The sequence below is a fragment of the Petromyzon marinus genome, unplaced genomic scaffold (assembly GCF_048934315.1).
Source record: "Petromyzon marinus isolate PM22_M1 ecotype Great Lakes invasive population unplaced genomic scaffold, UKy_Petmar_22M1.pri1.0 PM_G_Scaffold_11, whole genome shotgun sequence".
NCBI lineage: Eukaryota > Metazoa > Chordata > Hyperoartia > Petromyzontiformes > Petromyzontidae > Petromyzon > Petromyzon marinus.
Genome location: NW_027422662.1, coordinates 4,037,397 through 4,054,941, shown reverse-complemented (window position 1 = coordinate 4,054,941; position 17,545 = coordinate 4,037,397). Strand labels below are relative to the sequence as shown.

At 52.2% G+C, this 17,545-nt stretch overlaps 1 protein-coding gene across 1 annotated transcript; it reads right to left on the bottom strand.

Annotated features, from left to right (window-relative positions):
* Positions 1 to 2,168: 2,168 nt before the first annotated feature.
* Positions 2,169 to 12,664, bottom strand: LOC116937309 (volume-regulated anion channel subunit LRRC8E-like). The gene is made up of 9 exons (XM_076059613.1): positions 12,379 to 12,664; positions 10,161 to 10,318; positions 9,584 to 9,697; positions 8,444 to 8,748; positions 6,656 to 7,165; positions 6,251 to 6,398; positions 5,269 to 5,427; positions 4,469 to 4,618; positions 2,169 to 4,276 (listed from the first exon to the last, which is right to left on the bottom strand). Exons 2-9 carry the CDS (start codon positions 10,302 to 10,304, stop codon positions 3,266 to 3,268), a joined length of 2,541 nt encoding a protein of 846 aa, XP_075915728.1. The 5' UTR covers positions 10,305 to 10,318; positions 12,379 to 12,664; the 3' UTR covers positions 2,169 to 3,265.
* Positions 12,665 to 17,545: the final 4,881 nt, after the last annotated feature.

Sequence of the window (17,545 nt, the reverse complement as noted above, 5' to 3'; positions counted from 1 at the left end):
ACCATCATCTATATATTATGTCTATATATCGGCCATGTACAAGTATTATATCTGTCTAAAACGCCGCAAAACAACAGAACCATCATCTATCTATTAGTACTATATATCGGCCACGTCCATGTATTATATTGTCTAAAACGCCGCCAACAACAGAACCATCATCTATCTATTATTACTATATTTCGGCCACTTTCATGTATTATATTATCTAAAACGCCGCCAACAACAGAACCATCATATATCTAATATTACTATATATCGGCCATATCCATGTATTATATGTCTAAAACGCCGCCAACAACGGAACCATCATCTTTCTATTATTACTATATTTCGGCCACGTCCATGTATTATATTGTCTAAAACGCTGCCAACAACAGAACCATCATCTATCTATTATTACTTTATTTCGGCCACGTCCATGTATTATATTGGCTAAAACGCCGCCAACAACGGAACCATCATCTATTATTACTATATATCGGCCATGTCCATGTATCATATCTGTCTAAAACGCCGCCCATCATCTGTCTATTATTACTATATTTCAGCATCCTCCATGTATTATACGTCTAAAACGCCGCCAACAACAGAACCATTATCTGTCTAAAACGCCGCCAACAACAGATCCATCATATATCTATTATTACTATATATTGGCCATGTCATGTATTATGTCTGTCTAAAACTCCGCCAACAACAGAACCATCATATATCCATTATTACTATATATCGGCCATGTCCATGTATTAAATTGTCTAAAACGCCGTCAACAATGGAACCATCATATATATTACTATATATCGGCCATGTCCATGTATTAAATCTGTCTAAAACGCCGCCAACAACAGAACCATCATCTATCTATCATTACTATATATCGGCTACTTCCATGTATTATATTGTCTAAAACGCCGCCAACAATAAAACCATCATATATCTATTATTACTATATATCGGCCACGTCCATGTATTATATTGTCTAAAACGCCGCCAATAACAGAACCATCATCTATATATTGTCTATATATCGGCCATGTCCATGTATTATAGCTTTCGTGACTGCAGGAATTCATATTCTTTGGTTCTTTCGGTAAAGTCATGTAGGTAGAAAAAATATAATAGATCACGACGTTTCGATCGCAACACAAGCGACCATCTTCAGATGTGAAACAAACACAGGACTGCTGACGTAGGAGAAAGAGCCGCTGCAACAAGAGGTTATATAGGATATTGGTGGGCCCAACCCACTGATAAGTGGGTGGAGCTAGAGAAGGAATTTGCACATAAATGTAAATGTGGGAGATTAGCATGTCAACGTGAGACGGCCCAATGTCAGAGAGCCGGGCAACAGGAACAAAAACCCCTAAGAGCAAGAGGTACACATGATGTGAGACACACAGAGAGTCAGAATAACAGCTGACATAGGCTGGTAGGAGGGAAACATCACAGTCAGTTAAGAATTTACTTGGTTAATAACGTTCTTCCAATGATTGCTCAGTTTGCACCCATCTCGGTTGAAGTTGTCTGTGTTTATATATATGGATGGCTTCATGAGCAAATCTCTGAAGATTGCCGGTAGGTTTGCAGAGTAACTCCGTCTTGGAAAAATCAATTTCGTGTGAGCCCACAGCGTTAAAACAATGATCGGCAATGGCAGAGGTATTGGTCCTACCGTGTTTCAGATCTGCCTTGTGTTCACGAACACGGTCCGAGACATGTCATTTCGTTTCCCCAATGTAACTGCTGCCGCAACCATAACTCCGTTTCTAGACAACAGGGTATTGCATGTCAGGAATCACATCCTTTACAGATGGGATTAAATCACACACACAAACTGACACACACTGACACACACAGAGGATTCATAATGGTTGTCTCTCTCTCTCTCAAGGGATTCATAATAGCTCTCTCTCTCTCAGGGGATTCATAATAGCGCTCTCTCTCTTTCTCAGTGGATTCATAATGGCTGTGTCTCTCTGGGAATTCGCAATGGTTAAGACGGAGACATCGAGATGCTGGGTTTCCAGCTCTGGGTCCATGTGTATCAGCATCTCCTTTGGCCGCGCGTCTCTTCAAGGAGGGTCCTGGCGGCATGGCCTCGCAGGGACAATCAGAACACCCAAGGCAACGAAATCAACAGGACGTAGCAAACAAAGACAGCCCGGTCAAGACGGGGAAACGTTTTAATGTTTGCATTCACGCTCTCGAGCATCCCGGCGGAAGCGGCGAGAAGAAGCGATTCACGGACCGCCCTTAAAAGCTGGGGGCTATGATCAAGCGCTTGGAGCCAACGGAGAAAAACAAAAAAACCGGGGGTCCAAATTGGTCAACGGTGGCTTCCCCTAATACAGGTTTTGTATTTATTTTGGTGTTAGATCCCTTATCAGTGACTACACTCAGACCTGTCAACCCCTTATCAGTGACTACACTCAGACCTGTCAACCCCCTATCAATGCCTACACCCAGACCTGTCAATCTCTAATCAATGGCTACACCCAGACCTGTCAACCCCTTATCAGTGCCTACACCCAGACCTGTCAATCTCTAATCAAAGCCTACACCCAGACCTGTCAATCTCTAATCAATGCCTACACCCAGACCTGTCAACCCCTTATCAGTGCCTACACCCAGACCTGTAAATCTCTAATCAATGCCTACACCCAGACCTGTCAATCTCTAATCAATGCCTACACCCAGACCTGTCAACCCCTTATCAGTGCCTACACCCAGACCTGTCAATCTATAATCAATGCCTACACCCAGACTGTCAATCTCTAATCAATGCCTACACCCAGATCTGTCAATCTCTAATCAATGCCTAAACCCTGACCTGTCAACCCCTTATCAGTGCCTACACCCAGACCTGTCAATCCCTATTCAGTGCCTACACCCAGACCTGTCAACCCCTAATCATACAAACTCCACTCACTCTCACTGTAGAATAGGGGGAGATAGAACAGGGGGGAGATTATACAAATTATCAGACAAGCTACTTCACGTGACTTTCAGCCACGGATTATTCAATGCGCATAACTGTAGTTTGCGGCTACATGAACCAACTGTTCGATCAATAAAACACAGACACAAGACCATGTATTATTAGGCCCACCCTAGACTCACTGGACGTGTGCGACCCACTCGGCCCAAACTCAGTCCGGTGGTCGTCTGGACCTTCATTGGTGTCTACGCCTTGGTAATTGAGACGTTAACTACTTTACCTGATATACAGGAGGTCGTGGTTGTAATTACTGGTAAAAGCATCTCAGTGTCTTGGGGTTCCCTCCCAGTTTCTTGCGTTTCTCTCCCGGCTTCCAGAGGGGCTCTGCGTCGTTCTGCTGGGCTCGCCCCGCATCGCCTCCTTCACCCGCGCGGGCAGCGACTCGAAGAGCTCTTCCTCCACCACCAGCCCCCCGCGCCTCAGCTCCGCGCACTCCCCCAGCTCGGCCGGCAGCTCCGTCAGCCGGTTCCCCACCAGCTCCAACCTGCGCAGCCTCCTTAGCCTCCCCACCAGGCCGCTGAGTTCGCACAGCTCGTTGTTGGCGAGCGCCAGTGTCCGCAATCCCTCGCACCGGAACAACTCATCGGGCAGACGCCGCAGGGCATTGCCCGACAGAAGAAGGGTGCTCAGCTGAGTCAGCAGCCACACGTCGGGCGGCAGGGCAGCGATGGCGTTGCGGCTCAGGTCGAGGACGCGCAGGCCGTGCAGGTGGAGCAGCCCCGCGGGCAGCTCGCCCTCGATGAGGTTCCCGTCGAGGAAGAGCGAGCGCAGGGCCGGCGACCCCGCCCCCGCCGCGAACCGTGGGACGCTCACGAGGGCGTTGTCCGAAAGGCGCAGGACGGCGAGGCGCTCCCAGGCGGCCGCCGGCAGCGACGCGTCATCGCCGTCGCCCAGCGAGCGGAGGCCGTTGCGGGACAGGTCGAGGTCGCTCAAGCGTCCCAGCGCCAGCAGGGGCCGCGGAAGCTCGGCGGGCTCCAGGCCGCAGCGCGTCAGCCGCAGCGTCTCCAAGCCGCGCAGCTTGCTCAGGGGCGCCGGCGACTCGAGGCGCACGCCGCCGTTGTCGAGGGCGAACGCGCGCAGGCCGCCGCCAGCGACAGCGGCCAGGCCGGGCGGGAGGCGGGCGACGCTTGTCGTCAGGCGCAGGCCCCGCAGGCGCCTGAGGCCGCCCAGCGGCTTAAGGAGCGCGGGCGTCAGGGGCCCCTCCAGGGACAGCTCCTCCAGGTGGCGCATTTCACGCAGCCAGCCCGGGACCTCCGCCTTGACCGCAAACTTCACCTGCAAGAGGGCGCGGAGGGGGCGGACGCCGTGAACGGCAACGGTGAATATCGGTCCCCGACACTGTGACTTAAATACATTTGGTGGGGGAGGTGACTTTTTGGTGATGTCACGGCCGGGTCAGTGGAGCCGAATGGACCGCTCCGACCGACCCACCCTCGCGCCCGCCCGCCCATCCACCCACCCACGCACCTCCAACTGGTGCAGCTCCTCGCTGAGGAAGGCGAGTGCGCGATTGTCGACGCTCACGGTGCAGTTCAGCAGCCGGAGTTGGTGCAGGTTCACCAACTGCACCACCGCCGCCCCCAGCGTCACCCCGTGCATCGAGTTCAGCGTCAACACCTTCGGTGGGGGATTGGGTATGAGGGTGAGTGAGTTGGTGGGTGAGTGGGTGTGTGGGTCAGTGGGTATGTGGGTGAGTTGGTTGGGCAAGTGGGTGAGTTGGTAGACGAGTGGATGTGTGGGTGAGTGAGTTGGTGGGTGAGTGGGTGTGTGAGTTGGTGGGTGTATGGGTGAGTGGGTGGGTGTGTGGGTAAGTGGGTTAGTGAGTGAGTGGGTGTGTGGGTGGGTGTGTGCGTGGGTGGGTGTGTTGGCGAGTGAGTGGGTGAGTGAGCAAGTGGGTGGGTGTGTGCGCGAGTGGTTGGGTGGGTGTGTGGGTGAGTTGGTCGGTAAGTGGGTGTCTGGGTGAGTGGGTGGGTGTGTGGGTGAGTTGGTGGGTCAGTGGGTGTGTGAGTTGGTGGGTGTATGGGTGAGTGGGTGGGTGTGTGGGTTGGTGAGTGAGTGAGTGAGTGGGTGTGTGGGTGGGTGTGTGCGTGGGTGGGTGTGTTGGCAAGCGAGTGGGTGAGTGAGCAAGTGGGTGGGTGTGTGCGAGAGTGCTTGGGTGGGTGTGTGGGCGAGTTGGTGGGTAAGTGGGTGTCTGGGTGAGTGAATTGGTGGGTGAGTGAGCAGGTGGGTGGGTGGGTGGTTGGGTGCATGGGTGTGTCCACGGGCACCTGTATCTGAGTGAGGCGGTATGTGTCCACTGGCACCGCTGCCAGCTTGCAGAGGCGTAGCTCGCTCTCGCCCTGCGCGTTGATCTCCAGCAGCCCCGTCAGATGCGACAGGGTCCACGCTTGATCCACGTTGACCTGCCTCAGCTTATTTTCGCTCACCTGCAGCAGCAGCAGCAGCAGCAGCAGCAACAGCACCAGCAGCCAAGCGTGGATGGATTTTATTTGTTTCAGCAGCGAGGGCCCAATGAGCCGTACCGCGCCATGTCATACATATGTAGTGAGCAACTTCCGAGACACATCGCCTTCTTATTTATTCTCACACTGGACAATACGTATATGTAAACGTCTCTACGTGGCTACACAACCCCATCGTCGGCGTCCAACTACACAGTTACTTGACTTAGCGCAGCGACGGCGACGATGAGAGCCCTGCAGAAGATCGACCACGTGGCAGGACGGCAAAGAGAGATGACGGCGAGCGGCGACGCAGCCAGGACTCAGGACCCCCTCATGTACACCCCGGTGCGGCCAAGCCCCGCCTCCGGCCACGCCCCCTTCCAGAATCTTCAAGCAGGTTCCCGGTGCTTGCGGTCTGACTCAGCCTTTGACCTTTACTACCGATACGCCCCCCCCCCTTATAATTAGTCATTACATAACTTGCCTATAACTGCGATTACCCCTCCAGGCCGACAGGTGACACCCTGTCATTACACATAGACTAACACGACTCAGACAGAGACCCAAAGACTCAACATCCCCCCTATAGCCTCGATGGACTGTTGGGGCAAGTGCTGTTAGCGAGCACTGATGCAGGCCAGGCCAGAACGGCACACGAGGGGGTGGGTGGCCAGCACCACGCTCACCACACAGAGACCCACAGTTTGTTGTCCTAACACCGCATCTCTGATCAGCGCGGTCGGCTCCGTCCAGTGTACGGCGTGCGTGCAGCGCACAGCGTGCTCTGCGAGCGGCTTCTCCTCACCTCGGACAGGAAGACGGAGAACTTGGATGCGTAGCAAGGGTCGTACTTGTCCACTAGGTGCAGGAGGAAGGCGAAGTCGTTGCGCACGTCCGGAATGTCGTCCACCCCCGTCTCCTGGCGCGTCTCCGCGAAGCTGTACTCCTTGAGCCTGCAGTGTCAGCGCCCCCCCCCACCCCCCAGCACAGAGAACTCAGCGCCCGTCGACCCTCGTCCTGACGCGGAAGATCTCCCACGAAGCCACTAGTAAAACGTTACGTTTAGATCTTCGTAGCAGTGTCGCCGTCCGCGCTAACCGCGTCTCCACGATCGCCGAAAAGCCCGTAGGCCAAAGCCAGAAGGCTGCCGGACGGCAATCCGGTGCCACACAACCGCTCTGCGGCAGCACCGCCGCCCCCCCCCTCTCACCTGCAGGTCACCACCCAGTAGACGACGTAGGCACAGGTGAGCGCGTAAATGCACATCGTGGTCGCGTAGGCCATCCACATCATGCGGAAGATGCGCCACAGCCCGTGGACGCAGTAGAAGTTCCCGTAGCCCGTGATGTACTCGCCTTCCACGCAGTGGATGTGGTAGCGCATATTGGGGCAGGCGTAGCCGGTGTACGCGAGCACCACCAGCGCCTGCAGCAAGCGGGCCGCCGTCTGCAACACGTATATCCTGTGGAGCCCACCGCCCGCCTCCGTGTGAGCGCGGAGTTTCTTCACCTTCTCGAAGAGAGCCTTAGCCTGCTCGCCCTCCTTCTTGTCCAGGATGCGATCATCCGATGGCGTCCGCCGGTCCTCGCTCTGCCCCGGGGGGGACCGGTCGGGTGGTGCGGCCTCGCCGGGGTCGACAAACTGGACGGAGGGCCGGGGCGGTCCCGGCGGAGACTCAGGAGGCAGCTTCTCCATGGGGATTTCGCCGGATCTCGGGTCGCTGCGTACGTGGGATTGCGTGGACATCGGGCAACGCGTCATGACGCAGAGACGCACAGAGACCCCGAGACTCACAGAGACCCTTAGAGACTCAGAGACCCATAGAGACTCACAGAGACCCGCAGAGACCCACAGAGACCCATAGAGACTCACAGAGACCCATAGAGACTCAGAGACCCATAGAGACTCACTGAGACCCATAGAGACTCACAGAGACCCATGGAGACTCACAGAGATCCTTAGAGACTCAGAGACCCATAGAGACTCACACAGACCCACAGAGACCCACAGAGACCCATAGAGACCCACAGAGACCCATAGAGACTCACAGATACCCGCAGAGACCCATCGAGACTCACAGAGACCCGTAGAGACCCACAAAGACCCATACAGACTCACAGACACCCACATCATTACGCACATACACACGCACACAAAGATCCCCTGTATAGCCTTAACAGACTGTAGGGGCAAGTGCTGTTAGCGAGCACTTATGAAGGCTGGAATTGTACAAGAGGGGGTGGGTGGCCAGCACCACGCCTGGTCGCCTTTGTCTCCCCAGTGGCGATGTTTACCAGGTACTCATTTGAGACCGAGTCGACCTAGGGGAGGCCCAGAACCGGTTCAGATAATCGTCGCTGGTCTTGACCGTGAGCGGGAATCGAACCTGGGTCGCCGGGTTCATAGCCCAGGTCGCTAACCGCTTCACTACCGCTCCCCACAAAAACAAAACAAAGATCCCCCGTATAGCCTTAACAGACTGTAGGGGCAAGTGCTGTTAGCGAGCACCTATGAAGGCCGGAACGGTATACGAGGGGGTGGGCAGCCAGCACCACGCCCGACCGCCTTAGTCTCCGCAGTGGCAATGTTTTTATCCACCACACCAGGTACTCATTTGAGGCTGAGTCGACCTAGGGGAGGCCCAGGACCGGTTCAGATAATCGTCACTGGTGTTGGCCGTGAGCGGGAATCGAACCCGGGTCGCCAGGTTCATAGCACAGCAGCGCGCTAACCGCTACACTACCGCTCCCCACACACACGTACACACACACGCACACCGCCAACCGTAAGCCAAACCGGTTATGAAAAGCAGGGGGATAGAAATATGTGTGAACGGGCTCGCTGCCCCAAACCCACGCGGGGTCCCCCCGCAGGGAGAAAGGGGAACTTTTCAGTTTTTTTTTTTACTTAAGGGGGGAAGGAATGACAAAGGCAAGAGAGGGGATAATAATAACCAGGAAGGAGCCGTGGGCCGTCTCTCCGTCAGCCCCCTTCTGACCTGCAGCTCCCCGCTGTGGCAGGCAGCGACGGCCGCAACGCCGCCGCCGTTGTTGCCACCCCGTCCAGCGCGGCCTCGTGGACGGCGTGCGTGGTCCACTGCGAATCCATGCACTTGCCCAGCACGGACACAAAGTGCTCAATCTTGGAGCTCGTCTCCGGGAACCTGAACCAGAAGTTTCTGGTGGCCGTCAGGACGAGCGTGTGCAGCACCACGAGGTGCGGGAAGTACTTGCTGATCCACAGCACCGCGTTGTCGTAGCAGAACTGGTTGATCAACCGGTACTGGTACTGGTCGAAGCCGGTCTGGGCGAGTGTGGGAACGCACGCAGAAGGGCAAAGTGAACTGGCGTGGCGGTGATATCGCATGCCCCTCCCTTGCAGGGTGACAGAGCTGGCTCAAATCTGGCTTTCGCCTGATGATGCCGGTTGTAATTACTGGCGAAACGTCACCGTACTCAAGATCGTCAATGTTGTGGCTTTGCTCTCCAACACACTGGTGTGCTGTACTAGGATATTACACTATACACTACACTATACACTACACTATATATTACACTATACATTACACTATCATGTACATTACAATATACACTACACTATAAATTACACTATACACTACTAAACACTACACTATACATTACACTATACACTACACACCACACGTTATACTATACACTACACTATACATTACACTATACACTACACTATATATTACACTACACTATACATTACACTATACACTACACACCACATTATAGTATGCACTACACTATACATTACACTATACATTACACTACACTATACATTACACTATACATTACACTATACTATACATTACACCACACGTTATACATTACACTACACTATACATTACACTACACTATACATTACACCACACGTTATACATTACACTACACTATAGATTACACTATAATGTACATTACAATATACACTACACTATACATTACACTATACACTACACTACTATAGACACTATACATTACACTATACACTACACTATACATGACACTATTCCTCGGGCAACTGTCGGTGGCGCAGCCGGCCTTTCCACTGGCAACCAGCGGTTCCCCCCCCTGCACGGTGGTGCCGAGCCGGCCCGAGGGGGACCCTCACTCACCCTGTGGGCCCTGGGGTTGGCCACGAGGTCCCTCAGCACGGTCTCGTTCCACTCCTTCAGATCCACGTCGAAGCCGCTCGGCACCGGCACACACAGGATGCGCTCGTTCATGTTCTGGGCGGAGGCGGGGGAAGTGGGTACCGCGTGACCGTGAGGAGCGGTCGTCATGGTCACGTGACGCTGTGTGGTCTCCTGGAGGACGCCGCTCCACGCAGGTGGTTCACTTTGCGCGATTCCCGGTGTGTACGGGGGGGGGGGGGGGCAACCCATATCGACCCAAGATTCGCTCTCTAGCCAGCGCTTTGAGTTAGCTCGCACGCAGAGTTGGAACCCACGACCTCCTGCGTGCCAGGCGAGGTAGTTAACATCTCGCGGCCACCGTGCTGATGAGACATACGCAGAGTCCGAATATGCAGCAGGGGTCGGGGATGGAACCTATGACCTCCTACATACCAGGCGAGGTCGTCAATATCTCCCGGCCACCGTGGCGCGATGTTATACAATATCCATGAGCAAGGCGGCGACATTGATGAATGTGCGTGGGGGGGCTCTCTGGAGCGTTGTTGGAACGACGCACCTGCAGCATCCCGGCAAAGATGCCGATCATGAACATGGGCACGGAGAGCATGTCGCACAACACGTCCCACCAGGGCTGAAGGATCTTGAGGTCCTGGTGACCCTCCAATGAGAAGGAGGAGGTCAGGGCTCCGATGGGAATCATGACTCGGGCCGAGACTGCACACAAGCAGACATCAGGCGCGCAGAAACACGCACAGAGAGACACTCGCACAGAGACGCGCACATAGAGACGCACACAGAGACACACACAGAGACACACACACAGAGACACACACACAGAGACACACACAGAGACACACACAGAGACACACACGCAGACATCAGGCGCGCAAAAACACGCACACAGAGACACTCGCACAGAGGCGCGCACACAGAGACACACACACAGAGACACACACACAGAGACACACACACAGAGACACGCACACAGAGACACATACACAGAGACACACACAGAGACACACACGCAGACATCAGGCGCGCAGAAACACACACACAGAGACACGCACACAGAAACACACACACAGAAACACACACACAGAGACACACACAGAGACACGCGCACAGAGACACACACACAGGCAACAAAGACACACACAGAGACACGCACACAGGCAACAGAGACACACACACAGAGACACGCACACAGACACACACAGACACACACACAGACACACACAGAGACACACACACAGAGACACGCACACAGAGACGCGCACAGAGACACACACACACAGACACACACACAGAAACACACACAGAGACACGCGCACAGAGACACACACACAGGCAACAAAGACGCACACAGAGACACCAACACAGGCAACAGAGACACACACACAGAGACATGCACACAGAGACACTCGCAAACAGAGACATTCGCACAGACACACACACAGGCAACAAAGACAAAGATCCCCCGTGTAGCCTTAACAGACTGTAGGGGCAAGTGCTGTTAGCGAGCAACTATGAAGGCCGGAACGGTACACGAGGGGGTGGGTGGCCAGCACCACGCCCGACCGCCTTTGTCTCCCTAGTGGCAATGTTTACACACCGCACCAGGTACTCATTTGAGGCTGAGTCGACCTAGGGGAGGCCCGGGACCGGTTCAGATAATCGTCACTGGTGTTGGCCGTGAGCGGGAATCGAACCCGGGTCGCCAGGTTCATAGCGCAGCGCGCTAACCGCTACACTATCGCTCCCCACAAGGCAACAAAGTCGCACACACAGACACGCACACAGAGACACACACAGAGACACACACAGAGACACACACAGGCAACAAAGACGCACACAGAGACACACACAGGCAGACACGCACACAGAGATACGCACACACAGAGACACACGCACACACAGGCAGACACACACAGAGGCGCACACAGAGACACACACACACAGACACACGCACACAGAGACACACACACACAGAGACACACACACAGACACACGCACAGAAACACGCACACAGACACTCGCACAGAGACTCGCACAGAGACACACAGAGACACGCACACACAGAGACACACGCACACACAGAGACACACACAGAGACACACACAGAGACACACACACACACAGACACACACACACAGAGACACACACACACAGAGACACACACAGACACACACACATACACACACAGACACAACACAAATGTCTCCCCGTGTAGTCTCCCTGACGGGCTGCGTGAGGCTGACAGACACACACAGACACACACACAGACACACACACAGAGACACACACACAGACACACACAGAGACACACACAGACACACACACACAGAGACACACACACACAGACACACAGAGACACACACACACAGACACACACACAGAGACACACACACAGAGACAGACACACACACAGAGACACACAGACACAGAGACACACACACACATCACACACAGAGACACATACACAGACACACACAGACACACACAGAGACACACACAGACACACACACACAGAGACACACAGACACACACACACAGAGACACACACACACACAGAGACACACACACAGACACAACACACACACAGACACACAGAGACACACACAGAGACACAGACACACACACACAGAGACACACACACAACACAAATGTCTCCCCGTGTAGTCTCCCTGACGGGCTGTGTGAGGCTGACAGAGCCCGCGCGTCTTTGTGGGCCTCAGGCTGTGAGGGCGAGAGGTCGGCTCCACTCTCTCACTCACCGCCCTCCTTGTTGTGTCGCTCGCTCTCGTTCACGTTTTTGTTTTATTATAGTCGTAGTAGTTGTTGATATTACAGTTTTAGTTATTATAGCAGTTCATGTTTTTATTACTATTGTAATTGTTTATATTATTGCTGTTGTAAGTTGTTGATGTTATTATTAGTGTTATAGTTATGATTGTAGATGTTGTTATTATAGTAGTTATACTTATGATTATAGATGTTGTGGTGGTGGTTGTTAGTCTCCTCAGAACACACAGCCGCCTTCTCCCGCCAAAACGCGACACTTTGGTGGTGGAGGGAGAGGGTCGTGGGCGAAACCAACGCGAGCAGCGGGCGAGGGAGGGGTGAATGCCACCGGCGAACTTAAATTGTTTTAATTTAGGGGGGTACACAGCAAACCCCACCTTTCACTAACGCTAGTGAGCCCCTCTTGCTTCTTGTCGCTATGGATGAAATAATTAAACATCAAACAAATTCGCTACATTTATTCAGCGCGTCTTGAGTTTTGATGCTTTAAATCCCCCTCCCCCTCTTCCGGGCTATGCTTGGTATAGTCTGAAACGCAGCAGCGCCTTATCTAGTCTATGCTATTTACCATGGGCCTTAATCCGGGCTATGAAATAAAGTTCAATGTCACGTGCAATGGAGCTGACCAATTAAAAAACACCCACAAAATATCAACACCACGTGACTCGTGGTGGGAGGGGGGTTGCCATCTTGGTAAGGGAGAAGCCACCACACACACCCCCCTACCCAAAATGACCGCCCACACGTTGTTTGACTGGTTGTTGGGGAGAACCTCTGATAGCCAATAGCGACTATTAGGCGACTATTCACACTCGAATATTGCGGAGCTGTAGAAGCCCATCACGCTTTTACCCCGTCGTGGTCTTTGCGCAAGCAAAGTGAGTTCTCAGGCCCGTACGGGCGTACAGCCGTTTCAATACGGGCAAACAACAATACAAATCCGTGTCGATTTGTTTGTGTTTCTTCCTTGTGATGGGACTTTGTAGGATTAACGTTGAGATTTATAAGGGGCACGGGGTGATCAGTAAGGTCTGAATTGGTCTGTAATAAGGTAGGGCACTGATAAGGGGTTGACAGCTGTGTAGTGTATAGTGTAGTATAATGTATAGGATGAACGTTGAGATTTATAAGGGGCACGGGGTGATCAGTAAGGTCTGAAATTGGTCTGTAATAAGGTAGGGCACTGATAAGGGGTTGACAGCTGTGTAGTGTATAGTGTAGTATAATGTATAGGATGAACGTTGAGATTTATAAGGGGCACGGGGTGATCGACAAGGTCTGAATTGGTCTGTAATAAGGCAGAGCGCCGATAAGGGGTTGACAGCTGTGTAGTGTATAGTGTAGTATAATGTATAGGATGAACGTTGAGATTTATAAGGGGCACGGGGTGATCAGTAAGGTCTGAGTTGATCTGTAATAAGGTAGGGCACTGATAAGTGGTTGAGAGTTATGCTACTGACACTAACGGTGTGACTATGCATACGTAGCCATTCAGAGTGTTCAACGTCGGCCTGGGTGCTGCGGTCGTCCAGGCGGGCACCGTTCTGGCCCACGCAGTGGCCGCGTGTCGTGGGGAGGCCGGCGAGGCGACCACAGATGTCTCGTGGCCATGGTGAAGCGGAGGAGCGAGCCGGACGAATCATGGATGGACGCGCTGCGCTGCAAGAATTCCGATTTTATCCGGCGAGCGGCGGGGCGAATTTTCAAAACATTTTCAGTCAGGGTAAATATGACACTTTGGCCGCACGTCCCTGATGGCAGCACCGCATTGACACGGGCAACGCCGCTTCCGTACGCCAGAATTCACACGGGCTCAGTCGTCAGGAAGAGGACCACGTTCGCCGCTGCGGTCGACGAGGGGAGCTCTCGTTGTTCCCGTTAAGAAACACGATGGGAGTCTGCGGCTTCGCGTGGATTTCCACCAATTGAACAGGGTCTCCGTGGCAGATGCACACCCGCTCCCACGGATGGACGATTCATTGGATGCCCTGTTGGCCGTGTGGGTTTTCTACCACACTTGACTTGTCGTCGGGGTGTTGGCAGTTGCCTCTTGATGAGAGCTCTAAACCAAATCCTGCGTTTTGAACACCTCGGGCTCTGTTCCAGTTTAATTGTCTCCCGATGGGACTCCACTCGGCTCCGGTCACGTTCCAGCGACTCACGCAGCTGGACCTAGCAGGCCTCCAATGGGACTCGTACATTATTTATTTGGACCACGTGATCGTCTTCGGATGCATGTTCCAGGAGCAGCTGCAGCGGTCGCGATCGGTGTTTGTTAAACGTTCGGGCGGCCAATCTTACGTTTAAACCACAGGAGTGTCATCTCCTGCAGACATCAGTTCGCTACTTGGGGCACATCGTCAACAAGTCCGGGATAGCCACGGACCCCAACAAAACTGTGTGCGTGCGCAACATGGCCAACCCCCACGTCGGTGGGTGACGTTTGCAGCTTTGTCGTATTACCGCCGCTTTGTGCCCAAATTTTGCAAAAATTGCAAAACCGCTCCACGCTCTCACCGCGGAAAGGCCAAAGATTTCGGTGGGGAGGGGGGGTGGAGGAGGAAACCGCATTTGTCGCGCTGTGGGACGGCCTCGTGACTGCTTTGTGACGTCCTACACCAACGTGCATTGGGGCCCTTATAAGGACTGCTTTGTGACGTCATACACTAACGTGCATTGAGGCCCTTATAAGGACTGCTTTGTGACGTCACACACCAAGGTGCATTGAGGCCCTTGTAAGGACTGCTTTGAGACGTCACACACCAACGTGCATTGAGGCCCTTGTAAGGACAGCTTTGTGACGTCATACACCATTTGCCATGACGTCCAAGCCATTAAACACCGGAACAACGAACGTGCCATTCAAGTACATCTTGAAACCCATTATCTGAAGTAGTTTGTATTAAACAATAACTAAATAATAGAAACACGTTTACAATATTGAGCGAAGTTATAGTCACGGACTTTTTCCAACTTTACCTCAACTGGACCACAAAAGCTCAAATATGTGGTTCATAATAAATTAATCAATCTTATTGCAATCATGAGCTGGCCAAACACTTTTCGATTTCAACATCACTTTATAAAATAACATTTTAAATATAAGAGCACAACTTTATCTATCTGTGATGAGCGCTGCACTTTCCGTTGTTTTCATGCAGGGGGCGCTGCAAACCTACGCACCCCCTGCATGGACGACGGAGGCGCAGGGACAGACGTTCGATTACGTTGGAATCGATCTGCAGACGGCGGTCTTCTCGCACGGCCAGCAGCTCCGTGTCGCCTTATCTCGATCCCGCAATCCCAAACAGGTGAAAGTCCGCATCGAACCGAACCCCCGGCAAGGCCGTCTACTTAACGTTGAGAGAAAATTCACAAAAAAATGTCCTTTTCAATGAAGTCTTCCAGATGTAAATTGATACAAACTTTTAATGAAGAAATAAAATAATCTAATTCAAAACACAACACAATTCAAAGATGTTTCATTTTAAAACTTCAAAACGGAGCATGGGGTACTTGCGTGAATGAGTCCTTCGTGTGCAAATGTTGTGACTTTCCTGGCCTGAAGGCCGTCAATGTGTTGGACCCTTATTGGTGCACAGCGTCTCAACAACAGCAGTGGGGTTTGCTTCAACCGATAGGTACGAACATCCAGACGTCAATCAGCAAGGACCATTTCTAGTCCCAGTTAGACAAAATCTACGTCAACACGTAAGACAAAACTACAATTCGTGTTGTAGAGAATGTACCTCCTCCTATACGTGTAACTTTCAAGTGGTATGCCTTGTAACTGATGAATGATCCGAGCGTGCTACCTATTTCAAAGACAATGAGTTGCTCCAGAGACAGACGCTTCGTGAAACACAAAAGTACCCTTTGACCTGTATCATAAGAACAACGGGTCTCACCCGAGTTCACTGTACAGGTTACTTCCAAAACACACACACACTTTGTCCTACCATCACTTATTCAATGTTCGACCCTCAGACAAAATGTTACATGCACACGCACAATCAGACAAGTATTCATTCTAAATCATTGACGGGCATATTAACAACATTGAATTACTGCAGCGAAATTGACTGCATCACGTTACATCGTATTAACAAGAAGTAATTTTACAAATACGCACCGTCTGCTTAACAGTGTATGTACAACGTACTATTGTTGCATCATTCAAAACGAGTAGGCCGTTGCATGCTGGGGTCTGGGTCAAAATGTAGCAAATTTAAAACATTACGCTACAAACAATAAATCACGGCGCTCCGATGGCAACACAAGCAATCGTCATCAGGTGGGACAAGCACAGCAGCAAGAAGAAGAAACTGCTGGAGTAGGTGCCTACTACTTCAGCAGTTTCTCTTGCTGTGGTTGTCCCACCTGATGACGATTGCTTGTGTTGTGATCTAAACGCCGTGATCTGTTATGTTTCTACCCACGTGGTGACTTTACCGAAAGAACTCAAGAGTGTGGATTCCTGCAGTCACGAAAGCTTCGAATCAAGATTGCCTACAAACTACACAACTGAGATGACGCACCAATCATCGCCACCTACTGACAGGCTCTTGTCCACATGCAGGCCGGTGCAGGGCCACCACCTTGTGCCACACAGGGGCAGCTGCTACTTGGGGATGCTCTTCGAGTGCTTCAGACGAAATACAAAACTCCGAGTTGCTGAGACGGTTAAGCAAGCACCGTGTAAATGCAATTATTATGATAACATAGTGAATGCTTGGGGGCTTATTGTCTCTCGCTCCTGGTTAGAGATCTACCCAACCCACGGGCCCACAAAGATTGGCCGCCCTAACTCCGCAGGATGAACCTAGGAACTGAGTGTTCAACTTCACATTCTTGTCATTAAAGGCCTGTGACAAAGGTGCATCTATTGGAGCGACATCGTCTCTGGCTTACACATCTACCGGGTCTCCACTTGACTTTGTATTGTCTAGGAACAAGTCCACCCACACCTCCACTTCCACAAACTGCTGGGAGTTGCCTCGCTCTGCCTCACAGTCAGAATTCTCCTCCTGCCTCACGTTGCCTCCATCAATGTGAAGGTACGATTTTGGAGTTGAATCTTCATCTTCACATTTCACCTTCACTTCTTCGCTATTCACCTTCACTTCTTCGCTCTTCATC